This window comes from Drosophila miranda, chromosome 4 (genome assembly GCF_003369915.1).
Source record: "Drosophila miranda strain MSH22 chromosome 4, D.miranda_PacBio2.1, whole genome shotgun sequence".
NCBI lineage: Eukaryota > Metazoa > Arthropoda > Insecta > Diptera > Drosophilidae > Drosophila > Drosophila miranda.
The window spans coordinates 26,348,904-26,373,399 of NC_046677.1; the positions used below are offsets into that span (position 1 = coordinate 26,348,904).

Consider the following 24,496-nt stretch of genomic DNA (forward strand, 5'->3'; position numbering starts at 1 on the left):
TGTACTCTTGAAAACTAAATGTTCTCTCTTTCAGGCTACCGTAAGCCACCGATGGCCCCAACAAAGTCGCCCCTTGGAACCCCCAAGAGCTGCCAGTCGCCCACATCGCCATCGGTGCGAATGAAGACCGCAGAGCACAGCGTTTCGGGACCACGCGTGCGTAGCGCCTCCACTGGGCGAGACAAAAAGTCTGAGCTGCAGGCCCGCTACTGGGCATTGCTTTTCGGCAATCTGCAGCGGGCTGTTAACGAGATCTACCAGACCGTCGAATGCTACGAGAATATATCCAGCTGCCAGGAGACGATCCTGGTGCTGGAGAACTATGTGCGGGATTTCAAGGCCCTCAGCGAGTGGTTCAAGGTCTCCTGGGACTACGACTCGCGTCCGCTGCAGCAGCGCCCTCAAAGTCTGGCCTGGGAGGTGCGCAAAAGCAATCCCTTACCGCGAGTGCGCACCAAAAGCCTATGCAGTCCGAATAATTCGGGCAAATCGAGTCCGGCTTTGTTTGGCGGCTGCCAGTCGGGCAAGACGTCGCCCTGCTACGATGGCCATGTGTCGCCTAAGAAACTGCTGCGCGCCTACGATCAAATGCCACGAGGTGCCATGCGTCTGAATGTCCGCGAGCTGTTTGCCAGCAACAAGCGCGCCACCCAGGGATCGGCACAGTCGGACCCCATGGAGGCGCCAGCGGAGGGACCTTTGGATTTGAGCGGCGACAAAACATATCTGCAGCTAAACAATCAATACTCACAGACGGATCTGGAGGACCCGCATCTCACGTTGGCCGATGTGCGCGAAAAGATGCGCCTGGACGCAGAGCAGCATGAGGCAGCGGAACGTGAAGCGGCAGCCAAAGCGGAGGCAGAAGCAGCTGAAATCGAAGAAGCAGCCGCCGCTGAAATCGAGGAAGCAGCCGCCACTGAAATCGAAGAAGCAGTCGCCGCTGAAATCGAAGAAGCAGCCGCCATTCAAATCGAAGGAATAGCCACTGAAATCGAAGCAGCAGCCGCCACTGATATTGAAGAAGCAGCCGCCATTGAAATCGAAGGAGCAGCCGCCACTGAAATCGAAGGAGCAGCCGCCACTGAAATCGAAGAAGCAGCCGCAAAAGAACAAGCCATTCCAGCAGAAGCTGCCAAAACAGAACCAGAACCAGTGCAGCCACCAACACAGAGAACAGAAGAGGCTCAGCCACAAGCCCCACCAAAAGTGGTGGAACCCACAGCCCTGCAGATGACAGTGGCCTCGCTGGAGCTTATGGAGAATGCACTCCTAGCCGAGCAGGCCAACAAAGAGCCCACACCGCCCAGCACAGTGGTAAAGCCAGTGTCGGAGCTGTTCAAGAAACCCCAGCCCCCGGGGCCAGCCACCGCCACGGGTGGACACACGGTCCAGAACAGTCCCCTGAAGTATTCTAGTGTGCTTAATCGCCCGGTGAAGAAGGGGGTGAGTGCTCCGGCAGCTGGAACACTGAATGCCAAGGCTGCTGCGGTGCCAGCGAAGCCTATAAACAGTGCCACAAAAGCAGCACCTGCTCCTGCTTCTGCTCCCGCTCCCGCTCCCGGCGTAAATGGCCTTCGTCGGGGAGTCAAAGCATCTCCGATCGCAGCTAAAACTGGACGCAGTGCGGTCCAGCCACCGCCACGACCCTCTAGCAAAACCGAATGCTATGGTCCGCCCAACAATGTGGCCTCCAGGCTGTCGGCACGTTCCAGCACGATGCTGGATATGAATGGAAAGGCAAATGGCAATGCACATGTGGGTGCTCCGCTCTCCAAGGCCCTGCCCAAGCGGTCGACCATCACACTGGTCGCAAACCAGCGACGGAATGCGGGGAGCTCGAAGGTGAGCAGCCGCGAGTACATAGGCAGCTCCACGTCGACCCTCAAGGCCAGCAATGAGCAGCTCAGTAGCTCGCGTAGCACTCTTAAGATAGAGGATAGGCATTCCGAGCCCAAGCAGCTGCAGCAGAAGGCCGATGCCGACGATGGGTGGCTGACGGTGAAGAATCGCCGAAGGAGCAGCATGCACTGGTCGAATCGATTCAATCAGCCCACGGGCTATGCGAGCCTGCCCACGCTGGCGCTTCTTAACGAGCAGCAACGCGAAAAGGAGGACATGGAGAAGCAGCAACAGCAGCAGCAGCAACAGCAGAAGGCAAAAGCAAGAAAACCCATTCCGCAAACCGCAAAGACAGCAACTGCCACCACAGAGGCATCCAAGGGCAAGGGAGCAGCAGTCAAAACGAGTATGACTGCAGCAGGAGGCACGCGACCAGAAATCAAGAATGCCAAGGCGAAAGTAAACTCTTTTTCGCTTCTGAAAGCGCCCGCAAGGAGACCAGAAAAGCCGGAGAAGCACCTGGAGAAGGCCGCCTCTGCATGTGGCGCGGGCAGCAGCCTCCCGGCAACGGCCACCATCTATGTGGCCGCACGCACCTCCACCATTAAAAGACAGAAGTCGGATCTCACGGGACTCAAGATGACATCGCTGCACAAGGAGTACATGCGCAGCGAGAAGAATGCGCTGCGGAAGCAGCAGCAAAAGGAGCATGACCAGGACGATGGCTCCAGCACATCCGTGGAGACCGTTGTGGAACGTGAGCAGATCAGAGTCTTGGAGAGAGTTTTAGGGTATATTAAAAGTTGCCTCTTTTTCCTTTGCAGTCTCCAACGATGAACACCACAAAATCGACATCAAGATACAGACAAACTGCGAGTTTTCCAAGACCATTGGGGAGCTGTACGAGAGCATTGCCCGCTGTAAGCTGCCCAATGGCTGCCTCAAGCCGGAGGCCAATACGCTGAGTGCCTGCGATGAGAACGATGAGCAGAACACGGACGACAACGAAGAGGAGCGCGACGAGCGCATCCTGGTGGAAGAGCAGGAGTCTCTAGAGCGGCAGATACGGGAACTGGAGCAAACAGAGATCGATGTGGACACAGAAACAGATGAGACGGACTGCGAGGTGCAGTTGGATCTGGAACAGGAGGATTTCATGGGCCCCGATGACGCTGCAGTCTTTGTGACAATGAGCGATGATGAGAATGCCAGTCTGGAGCTGCGCTATCAGGCCCTGCTTTCGGACATGTCGTGGAACGAGCGCGCCGAGGCCCTGGCCACCTTGCAGGCCTATGTGGCCCGTCACCCGGGCCGTGCCCAGGAGCTGCACCAGAAGCTGTCCTCGCCTTCGCGCCGTCGCTCCCTGCAGGAGACCCTCAAGAAGTACCAGGCCAAGCAGGCTCGAGCCCATCAGAAGCGGGTTGTCCTGCAGCAGGAAAAGGCGGCCAAGCTGCAGCAGCTCTTCGATCGCGTCGAGGATGTGAAGGCGGCCAAGAAGCAGCTGATCGAGGACAAGCGCCTGAAGATGCAGGGCCGCCTGCAGCGTGCAGCCGAGAATCGAGAGAACTATCTCAAGCAAATCATCGTCAAAGCGCACGACGAGGACAAGAAGCTGAAGGAGATCAACTTTATCAAGAACATGGAAGCCCAGAACAAGCGACTGGACTTGCTCGAATCCTCCAAGGAAATCGAAGGCAGACTCCAAGAGCTCGAACAGGAACGCCAGAAGCGGGTGGACGAGAAGCTGGCCAAAGAAGCGGCCGTCGAAAGACGTCGTCAGGCGCTGGAAAAAGAGCGCCTGCTGAAGCTGGAGAAGATGAACGAAACGCGACTGGAGAAGGAGCAGCGTATTGGTAAAATGCAGGAGCAAAAAGAGCGCCAGCGTCAGGCGTTGGCTCGCGAGAAGGCCCGCGATCGGGAGGAGCGGCTGTTGGCGCTTCAGGTCCAGCAGCAGCAGACCACAGAGGAGTTGCAGAGGAAAATACAACAGAAACAGGTCGAGTCGGCCCGCCGTCACGAGGAGAACATTGAGCATATACGCCAGAGGGCCCAGGAGCTAACCATGCCCACGCGGCAGCCAGAGGATGGGCGTGGCGACCACGAGGGAACGGATGAGGCACTCAGCCATACCAGCAACACCGAGGATGGGGATATGTCCTCCAGTCGTTCGGATGTGGGCGGAACAGGGGGTCATTCACGCAGCTACAAGAAGAAAATGAAAAAGTTAAAGCAGAGAATGAGTCAAAAGTGAGTTCTATAACGCATTTTTCCAAGGGACTCAACGGATAATAGCTCTGTCTTTTGTGCTTTCAGTGCCGCTGAATATTTGGACAGCATGGAACCCACACCAGCCTTCGTCAGGCGCGACAGCGCAGTGCCAAAGATTCTGAATATGATCGTCAAGGGCGGTGGACCTCAGGGAATGGACAGGGCCCTGGGCAACCTGCTGCGCATCCTGCCCAAGGCACAGACATTCGATTTTCAGGCCTTCCTCTGCATGGATGCCCTGGGCATATTGACCAACCATGTGATTACCGAGGGCCTCAAGCCAAACTCAGAGGTCTCCATCAAGTCAGTGTCCCTCCGAAACACTTCCTTTGGCAGAGAATAATCCTTTGTTCCCTTTCAGATCCGTCCATCTGGCGGTGCAGCTCTATAGGACTTCCTGCTCCTTGTGTCCCCAGATAGCCCGTCACGGTCTGATGGGTAATTCCATAACAGCTCTGCTCGATGCCATCAACAAGAGCCTGCAGGTAATCCCCCACACACTACAAAAGAAACTTTTCGAGAGTTGGTGCCGCTCCACACCAATAAACGTGTCGCCAGACAGTCGCTGTTGCAGGGAGGAGTCGGAGACAGGCAAGAAGTTGGCAACTGGCAATTCCCCAGGCCTCGTCATGAGTCCGCCCATATACCCCATACATATCGTATATACATATACATATATGTATATATCCTCGTACTTGGCTCGCGTTATAGTCCTTCCCAGGAGCCACTTAACACTTGGCCGCGTTTATGTCTCTCTGTCTGTCTGTCTTTAACCTATGGAAAGCGCCATAACCCGGTATAGCAAAGGGTCTCGAGGAATTTTAAGCCAGCTTGTGATGGGTTTTCGCGTATTATAGTGGTTCAAGATTTGTGGCATGTAAAATAATTAGTTATTTTAATTAGAATACAACATTTTGGCAATTTATTTTGAACTAATTTCGGATTTGACTTTGTGCTGTCGTCACCTAAGGCTTCATTTTGTAGTTTTTGTAGGAATAATGAAACATTATAAAAACGTAATGCTTAAAGGCCTTGGTGCTCCACTCTACTACTTCTCTTTTATACTATGGTAACCATTTCGGTTTCCTACAATATTAATCTTTTTTGATTTAATAGCATTTTAATAATACTCCCTGAGTAGAATATTTTCAAATGGTGATTATGCAGATCATCAGAAAATCTACTTTCAGGTTATCTCCAAAGACCATCTTCACGGATAGTAGCTGGATTGATTGGAACTATAGTTAATACTTAGAACTTCCACATAATCCTACTGGCCTAGAAGATCTGTATATGTCCGGAGTGCAATAAGATTATTAATAATAATTGAGAAATAATAATAAGTCAGATTAAGAACCTGTTTATAGTTAGCAATTGGTTTTAGAATTTTAAGAGTGGTTTGTCCGTCCTGGTTTGTGTTCTTGGGATGTATTATATTAAAGTTAGGGCATTCCCTAGTCATCGCTTCCCTTCCTGCTTGTCTGTCGTATGCCCCTACCATTTGTTTAAAGTTTATGTTTTATTTCGACTTTTGTTTTTGCCCCGTTTCCCGCTGCCCGTCCCCCGTCCCCTGTCCGCTCTCTGCCGCTCTTCTGTCCGCTGGCTCGTTTGGATCGTGTTGTTTATTTGCCATTTCTTTGACGCTTTTATTTGGCGCTGCCTTTTGTTTGTTTGGCATTTTTATTTGAATTTTATTTACTGGCCGCCGGGACGGTGCGGCACGATTCGGGCCTTGGGGCTGTCGGCTTGGCCTATCAATTTTTAAGCACTAGGTCTGTGTACCCTGTGGACCTCTCTCCCCAGCCATGTACCATCTCATTCTCTCTCTCTATCTCTGGCTCTCTCTGGTGTTCCCTTCCTGGCCAATTTGTCAGCGTGTAAAATGTTTATATATTTTGCGGCTGCTGTTAAATCAATCGTTAAATGGCATAAAAAACCACTCTCCCACCCAATAAACGTTGCTCTTCACCTCTGCTTATTTATCGTATATTTTTTCTTTAATTTTTGTTGTATATTTTATTCTATAACAAGAAGTGAAGTGTAGAATTTGGCGTTTCGAAGATTACATACCCTTGAAAATACGAATGTTTCTGATGCAATCAGTAGATTTTGATCAAATTTGTTTATAGATAGTGATGCGATTTTCACAGGTTTTGGTGATAACTGTAGATGATTATTAATATTATTTTCTTAAAAAGCTATCTCTTGAGAGACTGTTTCCAAGACCTTTATATGATATAGTTTTCCAATCACAGTGGCTGCTTTCTGTAGAATAACTAGGGATCCCTGCAAAAGTATTTCTTAGAACTGAAGAATTAGGTTCGGCTTCTGTGATTATTCAGAACATTCCATATTCTATTTGCTTCCCTCTGTGCATTGCTAGAATATTCTTTGAGGGCACAAATAATTCTTTAAAATTGTATAGGATTTTTCGATCTTATCCATTTTAAAACTTCTCTGGAAAATCGTCATACCGCCTGCATAGAGGGTATCAAAATTTTTACTGCGCATCGCACTTTGTGGAGTTCCTTTTTGGCTCGTGTTTATTGTCGCTCACCTCTGTGCCTCCTCCTACCCCTCTCTCCCGCACTCCACGTCCCCTTCTCTTCTCTGAACAATCACAATCCTCTTCCCACCGTGCCCACCTCCTGCCTCATGCCTCTCACCTTTTGTTTGATGGATCAGCGCGCGCGCCGCTTGTCATGTAATGAAGAATAAGAGGATGAAGAGCAAGAAGAAGGCGCAACAGAATGAAAAAGTTAACAGTAACTGTTCTGTTGGTGGAGAATGCGTGAGTGAGGAGGGAGGAGTCGCGATAAATGCAGAGAGAGAGAGAGAGAGAGAGAGAGATAGCGCGAAGTAGAAACATCAATTAACATTTTGATGGATGTGGGATGTCTCTCCCTCTCTCTCTGTCTTTTCGTCTTTCTTTTTGAATGTTGTTTGTTGCTGTTTAAATTGTTAATTAATTTAAACACGAAACGAGAGATTTCACTTGACATCCGCCCGTGCTCTGCTGCTCCTCCTCTTCCTCGTCTTTGACTCCCCTTTCGGTCAACCGAAAAAAGCATGCAACAATTGTGTACTCGAATTTATTTTTAATTTGTTCGAATCTCTCTTTTATCTTTTTTTTCTTTTCGATTTTCTTTCGCCTTTTGCCCGCAGTTTCCCGAAGAAAAATCACGACAACATCCGGTCGAGTTATCCACCGAGCTAATGCTGGCCTGCACGGAGGCGCTCTCCTCGACCTATCTGAAGAAGGACTCCCACCCCAAAGTGAAGGAACGCCTACCGGACCTCATCAAGTGAGTGCAACAACAACAAGAGCCACACAAAACAGTAACTTCTGGAAAAAGAGGGGAAAATTCACCATTTCGAAAATCCAGTTCGAAAATGTGTGCGGGCTAGAGAGGGCTAGCTATACGGGGGGTGTGTGCCATGGTGCCATCCCACTCTCGCTTGCCTTCCAGCGTGCGAGGGGCGTGTCACAGCCGCTGTGCGAGTGGGATGGCACGCGCACACACACACACACACAGACACACGCCACGCTGTCGCGGCAGAGCGTGCGCTGCGCTGCGCTGCCGCCTCCCTTTGCGTTTAGCCGCAACGTTAATCGTTGTCGCTACGTCAAACGTAACGGCCAGGAAAGTCGGACCGAAAAAGGATATACACTCCGAAGGATACACACATCTAGAGGATATATGTATGGCCGTGTAGCCAGTAACGATTGTTGTTGTGCTTTCAACACTCGGAAACACTTTTTATGGGACTGCCTTTCGGTTGCTTCTGCTGCTGCTTCTACTGCTGCTTTTTGCTGGCTTTAATTTCAAAATGAAACTTTAATATTGAACTCCCAGTTATTTCTGTTGCGCTGCTTTCTCGCTTTATTATACGTATGTACTTTTGAATTTGGAAGATGAAAACTTCTCCATAAATTTTAAAGCTATCCGCCTGAAACTTTCCCTTGGATCTTATTTTTGATTTACTCTGAATGCAAGTCATAATTCTGAAGATTAGAGAAGTACATCAGGGGGTTCTAAAGTGAACACAAGTCGGAGGTAGTCGAAGAAAACATGGTTGTTTTTGAATATATTTCAAGCCAAATTAACAGCGAAAATCACAACGGGCCGAAACCGGCCTAAGTGTTTCCTCCGAGCGAGCCCGGCAGCCGCCTCAACCTAACCTAACCTAACAGCGAAAATTAACGAAAAGTATCCATAATGCAATTAATAATTTATCAAGAAAATATTTTCTTACAAATATTTTAATTACATTTTGCAACCTATAGTTTTTTTCTATATTTTTAATAATATCTGATCACTATATGGTATATCAAGAATGGGAACTCTAGGTCTTGTCTTAACGAGTGCCAAAAACTGTTAATTTAATTTAATACCTAATTCCACGAAATGTTTAAAAACCTGTCATGATTCAAAACTATTTCTTAAGCATTCTCCTCTATCTGTTCGATATCATACCCCTATTTCTATATATTTTCTGTACCATATGATTATATCTGCAAAAGGGTATCCTTATCTGTTACTCCCCATCCTCTAGCACAACCATTCTTGTTTTTCTTTAATTTGCGCTCATTTCAGTGGGCAAAAGTTTTAATCGAATTGTTGTGATTGTAGTCCCTATCCACACCACCGCCCACCTCCTGGCACCCCCCTTTATAGCAGCCATTTTGTTTATTTTCGTATAAATTGGTTTCTATGTGGGTGTGTGTGTGTGTTCGTTCTCCTTTCATTGTTATACTCGCATATAGAAGAAGAGAACTTTGTTGTTATGCATTTTTCAATTGTGAATTGGCTTTTGTTTGTTGTTTGGTTTTTTCGACCATTTTGTGTTGTCTTTTTTCCGCTCTATAAGTGTATGTGTGTCCGAGGCTTTTGTTTATGCTTTTGTTGTGTGTTTGTGTGGGTGTGGGTGTGGGTGTGTTTGTGCTGTAGCTCTGACCAATTTTTTGCCTTTTTCTAGCTTTTCTCTCTGCAGTTGTTTATTCTTTCATTTTTTTTTGTTGGTTACTTTTTTTTGTATGCCTTTATTCCATTTTTTTTTTATGTTGGTTACGTTTTGTGTTCTGCCTTTTTTTCTGCTGTTCTTGATCAATTTTCGTTTGTTTATATTTTCAATTTGCTTACAAAGGCTTTTCGTTTATTTTATTAGCCCTGGCCATTGTTGGTTTTTTATGTGTGTGTGTGTGTGTGTGTGTGTGTGTGTGTGCTTCTGTTCTTTACAGCCTTTTGTGGTTCTGATGCTCCCCCCGTTCTCCTGCTCCTTTTCGTCCTGCTTCTGCTCCTTGTGCCATTTTTCGTAGCGCGCTTTTCGGCGCTCAATTCAATTACAAGAGCACAACACTGCAGCTGTGTGGGTGTGTGTCTGTGTCCATGAGTTTGCAAAATCAAATTTCCTTTTGACTATAATTTTTTGGGTGTGGAGGGGGTGGTGGGGGCTGGGCAAAACCACCCCCGCACATTCATCTACCGGCTGTCTCACTCGCTCTCCGTCTCTGTCTCTGTGGCACCTTCATTTTTTGGCTTTGGTTGAATGAGAAATTCAATTCGCCGCACTTGAATGGTCCGCCATCTTCTCCCCGCTCCCCGCTCTCTGCTCCACTTCCATTTTCTTTTTAGAAGTCTGGCCACATTGGTGAAATGTTTTGTAGCTTTCTCCATCTCCATCTCCGGCTTCTTCCACTCCCTAATTCAATTGCAGTTTTCTTTTCTTGTTCCTGTTCTGCCTCTTCTACGTGCAGCTTTTTGTGAGATGCATAATTAAATTTTTGTTTACTTTTAATTGGTCAGGTTTCTTGGGAGAGCCACAGGACTAGGGCCCTCCTTGGACCTTGGGAGTTGCTTCCCAATTTTTGTTTTTTATTTGAATAAAGTTTTGCTCTGGAAGAGCGCTGTGTAATCGAATCAAACAGTTGGGATAGAGGAACTTCAAGGGAACTTCTTGCTTTCGGGGAAAAGCTATTTCTTTTTGTTGGGTTTCTTACCATAGGGAATAATGGTACTGCAACTTTTGAGGGTACAACTTTGATTTTTCATATTTTTACTAAACAATTGTTTAGGAATATATTCATTAATTAATGAAGCACAGAAAGGTAGGGTAAGAAAGGAAGGTTTTTACCATTTATATGGCATAGAAACATATAATTTATTTTTAAATTTTAATTTTCCTCTTTTTTCGAACTTTTGAATAAGAACGAGTTTTTATTGTTTTTAAAGATGACAAATTAATTTTAAAAATAATCCAAAATTTTTTCCTTTTAATCTTTATTAATTTTTTAAGCTTACGATCCACATTTTAGAACGATTTAAAAAAAATGTATTTATTAAAGAAAACACTTTTTATTGGGGATATCCAAAAGGTTTAATCAACTAAGATATCCTTTAGGTAAATTTTTAATACATTTAGAAAAAATTTATTAATTTGAAACACCAGAAGATTGTCATTTAATCATGTAAGATCTACGATTTTCGTTCCATAATTTGTTTTCTATAAAAATTATCGCACAGCAAAGAAATTTTTTCATGGTCTTGGCAATCATTAATCAAATGATATCACATATAATTCAAAATTCCTTTCAAACCATAATTCATGCTCATGTAAATGGTACCCTCAGACCATAACAAATTTGATTTGCTACACTTTTTGCCACCTTCCCATCGGAGAAACAGATAGGAGTATCTATCTGAGGCTATCTTTTTACAATGTAATTGATTCATAATTAATCAACACAATCATTAGACCCCCTCTTGGCGCATAAAAAATGAGCAGTAAATATATTTTAATCATGATGTGATCATCAATCCCATAAAAAAAGGCAACGCTGTCGTCTGAGGAGAGAGCCCTGCAATCATAACGATGATTTGGCACGCGATAAAGCAAACACCCCGAGGAGAATCCAAACCCAAACCCAAACCAAAAACCGAAACCCAAAACCGGAACCCCTTCTATGCGCAACCCCTAATGTTTCCAGTCATAATGAAATATGCATATTCCACGTACAATATATGGAAAAGAAATCTAGATATATTTTATCCTGCCGCGTGTTCCTTTTGTTTGTCTGCTGTGCCTTGCCTCCTGTTTGGAAGGATGTCAACGAGGACACCCTGGCGAGGCGGCTGCTGCTGCTGTTACTGCTGCATTTACTGCCTGTGTTTTCGTACTCTGGGACACTGCTGTGCGGCAGTTAATTTAATTACCCTTTAAGTAACCATATCGAATGGCCAATTTGGAGTTATGGCCAAGTAGAAGACTTTGGGGCTTACATATCCTTGGCAGCCACATCCCCAGTCCACAGCTACAGCTACAGCTACAGCTACAGCCACAGCCACATGCACATCCACATCCTGTTTGTGTGTGCACTTTACAATTGACATTGTGTGGTTGTGGATAAAACTTTGGGCTCAATTACGAGGCCACTGCCTCCCAAACGTGTCTGTGGGTTTTATTTTACCATCGACATATTAGTGAAACTATTTAGACCTTAAAACATGACAGTCAAGCAACCATCTCCTCCCAAGGCCTGCCCTGTCGGACTCTCCTATCATCTGGTCAAATGTATTAATTTCATGCCAAAGCCTTTGTTGGCCTGCTCTCTCTGTCTCTTCCCCTGCTGCTCTGAAGGATAACTATCTCCTATTCTGACTATAGTCATGTCCTTATTCCACTATTCTATCGATAGTCCTCTCCTGCTGTAGCAGTATCTGTTTCTCGACTCTCTTACTAGCCTTGGCGTTCATTACACAGGGACAAAATGAGTAATAACTGGTTTTAAAAAATTAAAAAAAAAATTAATTTTAAATATAAAAAAATATAATTATTTAAAATTCCTGATATTCTCAAATCAAACTATTATTAAAAAAAAATTAAAAATTAAATCAACATTAAAGAAAAGTTAAATTAAATAATCGAATAAAATATAAAAAAATTTTCAAAATTTCTCTTTGCAACATTTTGGTAGTGAATAATAAAGAGAATAAGTTTCCCGTGACTCTCTTAATTCTCTCTCACGCTATGTTTCTCTTTTCCTCTCCCAGTGGGGCTTAGCAGTTGAGGGCGAGTTTTCTGCGTTTCCACCTCACTTGAGGGAACATCTAAAGAAAATCTTAACCAATCCAGAATCCCATTCAATAGCACCATTATGTATGAATTTTCTTCCAGTGCATCCCCATTCCCTATTTAGTTATCCCACCCTTTTTGCTCATTCCCTTTTCCCTTTGTTTGTTTTTCTTTTTGTTTTTTCTGTGCGGCATTTAATATCCGATTTCAGTATTTCCCCCGTCACTTTTCCATCTCCATCTCCCCCTCCTCCCCACTGTTTGCTCCTTTTCCCTGCTTTCTGTTGATTCTTTTCCACAAAGGACCGGAGCGTCATAGAGGGAATACAACGGCTATACGGCTCTGTCTCTTGTGTTCAGGCTTTTGTTGTTCGGTCGGAGAAAAGTTTCCTATTTGCTTAGTGCGACGCTCCTTTTGTTTAACCCCCAACGCCGTTCGACGTTCAAAATCAAAATATTGACTCTTAACGGTGTGTTTTTATTGATTTTAGGGCAGGCAGGGGCTGCCTCGAATTTCCTTTCGTTTTTCCTATAAATTTTTGCTGTCCCAATTGCAGCCCCAGAGACAACAACCACCTGCAGTCCTTTGCATGTCATAATTGAATTCAAATCACAAAACTGTCACACAACTAATCAGAGCTGTCATTTGCCTTCGAGTGAGAAGAGGTCCTGCAGTCAACTGGAGCTTCAGTTTTTCGTTTCGTTTCGTTTTCAGTTTTCGTTGCTCATCTGTTCGCTCGCTTCGACATTCAAACTGTCAAAAAGTCAGCATCAATTACAGTTACAAAGACATCAGAGCAGCAGGAACCCAACCCCCGCACACACCCAGATTTGGGCACACTGAGAGTGCTGCAGTGGTGAGAGGAGAGGGGGTGTGCCTATGGACAGGGCAAGGGTCAGAGAGTGGTAGCCTCAAAAGAAGTGTAGCCCAAAACTTCGCTGTAGATTTGCATCAAAATGCATTTGGTCATACAGGGCAGGATTTTTCCGGAAAAAAATAGATTTGCGACGGCTGAACGAGAAGTTTTAGGGATGATAGAAAGTGTACAAGGCTATAGGGAACTATAATAATGTATAGCTGAGCAGATAAGTGAAGGAGGAAGTACGAAAGCAAGGATGTTTGACGAAGAGAATGAGAGGGTAAGCTGAAGAGGGTACTCAGAAGCGTCTCTTTGTGAGAGAGTAGCCGCGGCCAGAGACTGCATTCGGTTCTGAAGCCGAGCAGGTTCTTCAAAGTGTTCTATAATCTTTAATATAGGTGAAGGCCAATCTCCCGCACCTACCACTTTCTTGTAATTTCTGTCCAAACTTTGGTGCAGACCCTCGCCGAACATAACCCGAAGAGGTCATATGCAAAAGTCTGACATATGCGCTGACATTTTGCATGCAAAAAGGCGCAGCAGAAGCAGCAGCAGCAGCAGCAGCGACAGCCTCAACAGCTCTCTCCCTCTCTTGGTTTGCAGCCCCAGTCCCTTGTTTCTGGATGAGCTGCATGTCAAAAGTTTGATGAGTGCCTGTCCAGCCATTGCCGCATGTCAAAGACCCAAACGGGAGATGGGACTGGGGGACTGGAAACTGGGTGATGGGTACTGGGAAGGCCTTTTGGCTATTGAATTACCTACACACAGGCTCGAGGCTGAGGCATTCGTTTGAGTGCATTCGCTTTGATTTTTGCCTTGTTGTTTTTTTCGTTCCCCGTTTCCCAGTTTTCGGGCATGCTACCTCTCTAGGGGAATATTAAGAGTGGGGGGGAGCGAACCACCACCCACCAAGATGAAGTTCTGTGTGGGTTGTAGGCGACATATGTAAAATGTGTAAAGTGCAGTGCCAGTTACAGTTAATTTAATGCTCGTCAGAGAGAGGAGAGAGACACGCTGAAGTACGAGTGATAATGCACCACCATCCTCTCTATAAGTCTCATCCTCCCCCGATGTTTTCGTTGTTGTTAGTTAATGCGCATCGCTGAATGGAACAACCAACTGACGCATCACTCAATCAAATGGCAATTGCGAGGGCTTAACACGGTGCCGCAGGCAAAGGAGACTCGAGCAACCCTCGTATTATAGTTATATTCGTGCAGAAGATAGTCGGTCGGTCGGTTGGTCGCATCCCCCCTCAAGTCGGATCTAGAACTGGTGCAAATTAACACGCTAAGCACTTGAATCCGGCCAAATGTGGCATGAGTAATGCCCTCAAGTGGCATCGCCTCGCATCGTTCCAACAGATGGCGCACATTACAAGCCACTAATCCACTCCCCCGACCTCCACTGAGCCGCCTGCCTATAAATGGCTGTAAAAATTTACGATGCAAACTAAAAATCTTTTGCAAAAGTACTAGTGCGACTTGGCCACCATAGTAAAGGTCATTTAGCACTAAAGGAAAAAAAAGAAAGTCGTCTCTCCCTTGGTTATGGCTATTCAATGGGACAGTGGGCTAGGGGAGGCCATTGCTATTCCTACTATATGACGGGGCGCCACATTTATGATTGGACAACGACTTTCCATAAATTCTAATTTGATTTTGCCACTAAAGTGCCATAAGAACGCAATTTGGTTGGGCCCCACCACACACACGCAGACACACACACATATGGAAGGGAGATGGGAACCTTTACTTTGGGCATAATTTTTTACGATGCTCGCTCGGCGACATTTTCATTCGTTCGCCATTTTCCATTTTCCACTTTTCCCCCAACACACACACACACACACACACACGCACATACACATATCCACAAAGAAAGCCAAATCACAGGCGTCCATTTTCAGTGCCTTCTGACTTAGCCTCCAGAATCGTAGAGGTCTCTACTCGAATAGGGGGGTATATGGACTATTCTGTAAGGATAGATATGCGAGAAGGGTGACCCCAAATTATACTTCTTACCTCCAAAAGAATATAACAATATATATTAAAGAATATATTCCAAGTCGAATTATTCACAAAATTTATGTTTTAAATAGGTCTTTAACATCATTAAATAATTTAGTGAAGAATGTGTTTCGTTCTGTGGCTTAATTATTTCAGCTTAACTGGCTATACTTTTAATTTTTGGTGGCCCCGATTGCATCTTTCTTTAAATATCCATAGAAATCTTATCTTTCTTTATAATAACTTTTTTGTAGATATATTTGAATACATCTATGCTTAAATATCCCTTTAAAACATGAACTTTCTTAAACGAAGCATTCTCCTCTATTTGGTGACCCCGATGTGATCTTTGGCCCAATGAAAAGGGTATTGCAGTCTTCGTTTTTTCCACGTTTTCTTTTCCTCGTTTTAATGCCGTTTTTTGTGTACGCCATGGATATTGCTCCTTCCCCGTGTGTTTCGCTGTATGTTTTGTGCCACTGGCTTTTGTTGTTCTTGTTGCTATTTTATTTTATTATATGCACTTTTCTTTTACAAAATGGCGGCAAACGTCGCCTCACGGTCCTGTTCAGGGTCTCGGTGAGGGATTTTCAGGAGTTTGAGGAGCGGAGGGAGAACATCGTTATGGTTGCGGTTATTTGGCGCCATGTTTTTGCCCCTGCCATGCGGGTTTGTGGGGAAGTCCTTGTGTTGTTGGTGGTTGTGCTGCTGCTGCTGCCTTCTGCTCCATCTTCGCGCCTCGTTTGAGTTTTACGAGCGGCTTTACTTTCTCGCAGCTATTTTGGCGCTGGCTCTCTGGCTTTTTAACAGCCTCGAAAAGGTTGCCCTGGGAGTCAGTCAGCCCAGGGTCCCACCCGTCATCGCTGGCGGTTCTAGCCCCCACGTGTGTTGTCCATTTGTCCCCAGCCCCCAGTCCCCAGGATGGAGCATCTGCGAGTACGTTCATACGTATCTGCCTTGTGGTTTTGTATTTGTGCGCTGTGACAGGCCCCATATGGAAAGCAGTCGGCGGTACGGCGGGCAAAAACTGCTGAAATTTTATTTTCAACGCGCGTGTCGTAATTGAAGACGCACCAAAACTCTTTCTCCACCGCCACCCTGTGCGTTACCCTGTCTGTCAAAACATGTACATATATTTATATATATAATATCAGACCAAACGTTTACCCCGTTGTCTGTCTGTCTGTCCTTTGTTTTGGGGTAAATGGAAAACGCTTTGGGTGGCGTTCGTTACTAAGAAAACACAGGAGACACAAGACAAGAACTGGGGAATGGGCAGACGGTATGGTATATGGTATAGATAGGATGGATGGATGGATGGATAGACTGATGGCTGACGTGTTGATGAATTTTCATTTTAAAAACTTCTCTAGACAGGATTGGAGATTATATATCCCATGTGTGATTGCCACATCCGTGTTTGTCTTTGCTTTATGGCCTACCGCATGGCACCACATCATCGCATATCTATGTCTGGAATTTACTTGAATTTCAGTTGGAGATACATTTCGCTTCCCCTTTTGGTATACTTTTTTGCACACTTTCTCTGGGCACACTTGACAGCTCAATCTCGGCACTTGCCACGGCCACTCTGCAGGCCCTCAAGCCCTCTCTCGCAAACCCCTTGTTTAATGTGAGTTTAATCAATGATGCATATTCGTATAAAAAAAGTGAGCAACAACCCCGGAGGCCTGGGGGCACAGTCTGCCTGTGCCTCTTCCCCTTTAAACCGAACTGACAACCAAATGTCTTAATTTATTCATAACTTTTTATACATGTTTATTAGACTGTACAGAGTCCGGGGAGGGGGGTTAGAGGTTAGGGGTTAGGGATATTGTTTGCCGAATGCAACCCCTCTCTGCTCCTGCTGCTGTGGCTGCTTCCACTCACCCCTCGCTATGCAAAACAATTTCCATGTTTTGATTTATGAATGATAATGCGCTGTGACACATCCCGAAACGAAACGAAACGCAGCGCAACGCAACCGAAATAAACCGAACAGCAGCAGAAACAGGATAATCCAGGCAGGGACTTGATTTTGGCATATGTCTGCATTGCGTTTAATTTGCATTAATGGGCGTGGTAATGGGCCGAAGGTTCTGGCCACTGAATTTTGGCCGCTTAAATGAGGCGCAACCTAATAAAAAGTTTAACAGATTTAAAAAAAAAAAACTCGCAACTGTCGCAAAAAAAGGGTATTCGATTGTGGGCGTGCCACAAGGCTATACGTCAATAACTAATAAAAAAAAAGGCAATAACCTTCGTTAAAGGGGAAAAGGTATTGGCAGAGGCTATACGATTCGGGGGTACTATAGAAAGGGGTTTCGAAGGGTTTGGCGGAATTAAATGGATATGAAATGGATATATTCGTTAAAGGGCTCAATAATCTTTAACAGCTCCTCATTACTGGAAAAGCCAAGGGAATATATACATATAAAAAACTACATATTTCTAAAATCATACAAGAAGGTATCCTGAAATGTTTAATAGAAATGTTATTACTCAAAAGGTGATAGAAGGGGATAATAAAGAGGAAACTATAACCATCTCAGAGATTTTCATGGCTAAATATAGTTATATCTTTCTCTTATATCAAAAGTTTTTCCATCGCCGTCGTGGCCCCATATTTTACTCATATCGGTGCGAGCGAACGAAGCAAGTGAGCCGGGGGTTGGTGAATGGGTGGTATAGTATTTAAATAAGTCAATAAATATACTTGTTGGACTATGACAAGATGTTTACTCATAGAAAATCACGACTTTTGGGGTCATAAATAATGGAGAATTTCTAGAGACGGAATGATATCATCAGATCTTAATGTAATTGCCACGAACTGATTATCGGGAATAAATAAATTAGTATTCGTAATAAGTACTAGAAAGTAATAGATGCTGCAAAGCTTCTATAATTTATTCGAAAGCTACAATGACAAGCTAGTGAAACAATGATATTCCATCCTGAATGCTATCATATTTACTCTCTTAATGTAAAGAAATTAAATTCTTGGTTTTCTAAACCACATTATGACTTACCGCTTTCTTTCATGCTGATTCATGCATTTTTCCTGAGTTTTGCTTGATCTTAAGAGGATTTTCACTCTACACTCTTTCAGTATTATGGATCTCGGCCATTTCATCGCCTTTTATTTCATTGCATTCTGCCATCTTTATTGCGAGGCATCTTTCGCGCTCATTTATTACACGCTTTACTTTCTGCTTAGGTTCCATGGAGCTTCTTTCTGATAAGCGGCTGCTGGGGAGGGCAGCATTCCCCCACTCGGTTTGGCTTGGGTCTCGCCTTTTTGCCACTTTGCGCATTATTTATGATGAGCACAAAGGCCGATACACACACTCTCCCATGCTCGCAGATACAAATACGCGTGTATCTCACGGATACTCGTGCATGGTGGAATCCTTTCGCTGCGGTTTTTCGCTATGCGCTGGGCCTTGATCTCTGCCTTGCGGTTGCGGTATATTCCGGCGCCTCTCTCGCTATCTGTCTCCCTCACTGGCGCTACTTCTTTCTCCCTCCCTCTGTCGGGGACGCTGCGTGAAAATCAATTTACGTCAATGTCTGGGAGCCGAGACCATCCTCATCCACAGTCCACATCCACAACTGAATCATCATCATCATCATCGAGTGAGGAGCGACAGTCGCGAGCTAAATGAATTAAAATCGCTGTTGTTGCTTATACGATACGTAAAAATTCATTTGCATTCATCGAAAAATGAAACAAGATGGAAATTTTATGGGGGGATAAGTATTTCGACCAGAGGATACCCTGTGAATAGCAAAAAGAGAAATGGGAATCATTTAATTTATAGGTAATTAAATAATACCAAAGAGTCCACTCGATCCGATCATGATGGATTTTCAGGATTGATAGACAAGTCTATGGAATCAATATCTTCAAAATTGGAATACCCCAACGTTTTCTAGACATGAAGTGGGATTATAATAGAAGAAATATCATGCCTTTTGGTGCTTATCAGAAAGGAGACTTCTCCCTTTACCCGCTCCATACATTTCCATGAAAACAATACACCCTTTTTCCCACCACTTTCACGGGGTATACAAAAGTTGAATCCGAAATTAATTACGATCACAACTGGAACTCTTATCAGACCAAGGTGCGGCCCTGCGGCGCACAGCTGCCTTGTCCCCTCACTCCTCCACCCCTTTACTCGTCCTCTCTTCTCTCCGCTTGTCATTTGATTTGTGTTTCTGTTTTTTTATTTTTTATTTAAAGTTTTATGTTTTTTAAATTTAACGCTTAATTACAATAAAATCACCCACAAATTAGTTACATTTCCGCGAAGATTTTCAAGGGTTTTGCGTGACAGCTGTGTAACCCACCGTCCACCGAAAATGTGGGCTGGGGTGGACCCAATGGACAGGGCGTGACCGTATCTGAGGTCCTGTCGAGCCACACGGCATTGTGTCCCCTGGGCATGACCAATTGAATTGAACTGGCTTAAAATAAATTCTGAAAAACTATATAAAGAAAATCCTTTAAAAAATGTTGGAAAGTGAACTTCAGGCAGAGGCTTGACCCAGGAAAAAGTGTGGTTATTGGGTGTAGAATAGGGAATACTCTATAAATGAGTTTGATTTGTGGTTGGTGGAGTAATGAATGTAAGAAATATCTGGGGAGGGAATACTTATTGGGCTAGGGATCAGTTTAATGGATACAAATTTCTGTTGAACCATTTCTTATGGATAATCCATGTGCTGTATGATTTCTATGTGTATTCCATCTTCTAATGAACGATTTTATAGAAAGTTATATATATTTAAGACTGAATCTTTTTAATGATTTACCACCAGGAATATTTTTCGTAGTATTCGTCATTTATTGTCCTGATATATAAACCATTTTCCTCAAAGATTTCTATCGTATATGTCTGCAGAAAATATCTTTCATGTATGATAAGAACTTCTTTTTGCAATACCACATCTATTACATCCTACAAGTACTACATATATAAGTCATATTCCTGTGCCAAAACCCTCAACAATTCGCATATCCCTTCTTGAAGCATAACAACCTCCTGTCCAGACCCCAGCAGGGAACCATAACCAAATCGAAGCCTCAACCAAAACATTTACAAATGCAATTAAAGCATTCAAGCATTCCGACCATCATAGGAAACCATAAATCTAATCAAAATATAGGGGTTTAACCATTGACCATTTCGTTTTGCTGTACAACAGAAATCCACGAAAAAAAACTGCACCCGAATGCGGTCAGATTCAATTCCGATTTCAATTTCTATATCAATTTGGAATTGCATTTGGCTGGCAGTTCCGTTGGACTCCTCCAGAGTCCAGAATTGATGGTCAGAGGAGAGCGCAGGGGGAGAGCAACAAAAGGATAAGTCTAAGTAAGTGGGTTATTAGCACCGCAGGATGTCCAGAGTGGCAAAAGGACACAGAGCGGACCGGGAGGACCGCCTGCCGGGCGGAAAGCAATCCGAAAAGGGCTCCTTGCTGGGCATTAGAGAGTCACGTACGCGATTCAATGAGAATGTTGTTCTGTGCTGCCGTGGATGTGAAGGAGGCGTTTCATATTAGTAATGTAAACATCCTCCCGTAGGAGGGGGCGGCAGCAGCAATTGAAATTCATCAGAAGGACATTACTGCGGAGGTCTTAGCCCCATTAGCCGTCTCGAATTGAGATCTCTCTGTGGAGAATCTGTACAGCATGACGGATTGTCTTAGTCCTGCCAGAGATTTATATGATACTACCCATTCTCCTCCTCCCTGCTCGTCTGGTGACAGCAGCTGCTGTACGTGCTGCCCTAATAAACCCAATAATTATGATGATAAAATGATAATGATGATGATGTCACACTGGCTGTTAATGATAACGATGGCACTGCTGCTGCTGCCGCTGTACCCACTGATAATGTTACTTAACTCCACATGCCAACATTTTTCCGAGTCGAAACATTAAAAGTTCGAGGGCACCCTCCCCCGGTTCGGTGTCTCCCTTTAGGGCCATAAAGGAAGCAGTCGAAAAACTTGCAGCATGAAATTATTTTACACGCGGTCTAATGCATAAACATGGCCAACAAAGTTGGCTCTGGCCTCGCCAGCACCAGGTGTGTGTGAGTATCATCAATGGGATACACCTCTCCTCTCCTCCCCAGACCAGACCATACCCTACCCTACCCTACGCCACCCCATATCCTATTCAAATTGCATTCCAGTCGAGCAGAGGGTTGCCTGCTGCCACTTGTGGGCAATCAGTGCGCTCTCGACTCTTGGACTACCCCTAAAAATCCTCCTCGACTCGGTCTGCATTGTTTTGACATGACACCACGGGAGGCTAGAGGGTAGTAGCGTGCGAGGAGCCATGGCCCGACAGCCATTCAGCCCTCCACCAAAGGAAACAGTTGCTCTTAATCAAGTGCTGACAACCAGCAGAGAAAACAATTTCCAATTGCATTTTAATCAACTTTCCATTCCCGCGGCTCGTGCTAGGGGATTCCCTGAACCCCTGAATACACATATATATATATGCATATCTTTTATTCCTGGTTTAGTTTCACATTTAACACCTTTCTGCCTGTCTGTCGTCTGCCTGGCGATTGTTTTGCTTTCCGTGCGCTACAATCGAAATCTCCTAATGTTGTTTTAGGCCCACCGCAAGGCTGTATTTCCCTGACCTGAAATCCGTTCCGTTCCGTTCCGTTCAGGTTTCTGCACTCGTATTGCCGTATGAATGGGTTGCCGACTGCCAGCTGGCATTTTTCCAGCCTCCGCCTCAGTTCCAGCCTCAGTTGTTGACTTTATTTTGATTGAATGAATTTGAATTTGATGCATTTCAATGATTTCGTCGTGTTCAAATTGAATTACTGCTGGAAAAGCTGCTAAGCAGATTTGATGCTGAGAAAACACATGAATGTTAGGGTTAAATAGTGTCCCCATACAGGACATGGTTTCCGGTAGAATGTGTGCTGGGATGTAGTTTTTTGATAGGACAATGAAAACTCAAATAGTTGGAGAATATTTTCGTTTTTGAAAAGTGAGGAAAAAGGTTTGGGGGGATTGTATAAGAATCTTTTCAAAAGTCTTAATAATTGTACATTATTTAGGTGCCTATTTTCAACGACTTTGAATTTTTAAGCTTATTTCGAAACAGTTTTGATTGGAATATTATGAGAATAACATATATAGTATGTAGATTCTTGATGATTCTTAAAAGTTGGAAAACTTGAAAACTTATCGAAGAGATTTATGTACTGAAACCTACAGAAACTTTTAGGATCGTTTGTAGGTCTGGAAATAAATATATAAAATAATGCAAAAATACTTAAAAGGTGTACATCTATTGTGTATATAATTCCACAGGACTTAAGGAGTACTTAGAGTATTCTTTATATAGATCTCTCCAAACAAGATTCAAAAATCTTCTGCTTATAGAAGATTGTATCCATTACTGGAGCTATTTCTATATCTATACTCCATATATCTTTTACTACTATTTATCTATCATTTGCTTTATTCACGGAATTTCATTAAGGAACCATAGTAACTCTTCAATCCGTTAAGGGCCCTTCATTGCCTCCAGGGCCGATTCTGATTCCTTGAAGTATCCCTTTCCCTCTCCCCTTCCCCTTCCTCTTCCCCCATTGCTGACTGCCAATAAGCCTCAATCATTCGCCCATTTTCTTGTCGTTAGTGTCCATATGTTGTCTGTTTGGGTGTATCCTCCTACCTTTGTTGCCTCCAGCCCTTTCCCTTGCCTTCCTTTTGTGCTCCAGAGACAACCCACACTTGTTAAGCGCCCGGAGCGGTCAAAGGCAAACCGAAATTCCGCTCCGGCCAAAACGGGGTAAATCAGGGGACGGACAATGGCAGAACCAGCAGCAGAACCATACCATGTGTCACATCATTTGAAAACGATTTAAATTCATGAACCCTCTCCAGGAGATATCCTTAGTGTACTCCCACCCCCTGGACCCGCGACCCTTGAGCCTGGAGCCTGGAGCCTGGACTCGGTGGCTCGAGTAATCAACAGCCAAATGACATTTCATTTGCTCTCGTGGCAAGGTGTTTCATTTCACATATCAACAGGACACACAGCACAGGGCACGGAGGGAACAGTTGTAGCTAGAGATAGGTCCGGAGCAGGAGGAAGGGGGGCTTAGTGTCCTGTTTAACCTCTGCCGTGGCATGAACATTAACATGTCCTGCCCGTCTCCGGGGCCGTGTCCGTGTCCATGTCCTTGCTGCTGCCGCTGCCACTGCCACTGCCGCGCTGCCCGTGTCGTCATTGTCAACGTAAATCTGTTTTGATTTTAATCCTGCTTATGCGAGGCGAACCCGAAATGCATGCCATTGGTCCTTGAGGGGGTCCTCCCTGCCCGACTCTCTCCCTCCCTCTCACTCTCTCTCTGTCTCTCCGTCTCTATCTCTATTGTTGTTCAGCGAACTGTGCTCCTTGTTGTCGGAACACACGCAAATCCGCTGATGTCGATATGGCTCCTGTTCCAGCGACTGTCCATGTTCTTGTTCCCGTGTCCCAGCATCCTGATTATGCGCCTTAAGTGCCGAAATCAATGCACACAAATGCCCAAATTACAAGCAAAGGCAAAGGACATTTTTCTGCAGTACGGTAAGGCCCGGAAAGTGGTGGATTTTTTGTTTACTTCCTTCTAGCAATTGTAACTATTTTGTTTATTAAACAATTGTGTGAAGGAGAGCACGGCTGCGATGCGATGCGATGCTGTGTGCCCCCAGGACGAGGATGAGGACGGGGACGAGGACGAGTTAAGTAGCGTGTGCATTTGACACTTGTTAAAATATTTGCGCCTGCCTCAAACACACACACACACACACCCAGAGACAGAGACACACAAAACAGCAGTCCACTCGAGGGAGGTCCTTTGGGGGGTAGAATGTTGCAACTGTCGCGTATTTAGCGAACGTGTTTTCACAACTAACAAGGATGTTAATTCTTTTTTTGCGTCCTTATTTTTATTTCCAGCTTTCCACCAAATGCCTTTTCACACCCAAAAACCTCGTCCATGTCTGTATTTTATTTTACCCTCAAAGAGAGTGTACTTTGATTTTGTTGCAAAGGTGGAAAATGCAGAGAAAAAAGAGTTGTTTCATAGTAAATATCCGACAGATATATATGATTACAGAATTTGTACCTAAAAACTATACACATCAGACCTCTGTATCCTATAACTATGGGAACAGTCTGTGGTAAAACATGGTTTAGTATAGAAATCCAGAGCAAACCTTCAGGAATTGCTGATATCTTGATATTTCCGTGAAATTTCATTGAAATCCGAAGACTTTTATATGAAAAATCTACTCAAATTATACATTTCTAAGTTTGATCCTAATCGGAAGATTATATTCCTTAAGTTTCATTTGAAAACTTGGTCGTTTAAGAACTTTTTGTAATAAAAACTTTTGTGCATCAAAA

At 44.6% G+C, this 24,496-nt stretch overlaps 1 protein-coding gene across 2 annotated transcripts in view; it reads left to right on the top strand.

The window, feature by feature from the left end:
* LOC108162733 (S phase cyclin A-associated protein in the endoplasmic reticulum) overlaps positions 1-24,496 on the top strand; it is a 32,793-nt gene that overhangs the window by 609 nt on the left and 7,688 nt on the right. For both annotated transcript variants that reach the window (XM_017297606.2, XM_017297609.2), the window contains exons 2-6: positions 35-2,599; positions 2,667-4,089; positions 4,156-4,413; positions 4,472-4,595; positions 7,276-7,415. In XM_017297606.2, the coding sequence (XP_017153095.1) occupies positions 35-2,599; positions 2,667-4,089; positions 4,156-4,413; positions 4,472-4,595; positions 7,276-7,415 (4,510 nt within the window). The remainder of the gene's footprint in view (positions 1-34; positions 2,600-2,666; positions 4,090-4,155; positions 4,414-4,471; positions 4,596-7,275; positions 7,416-24,496) is intronic.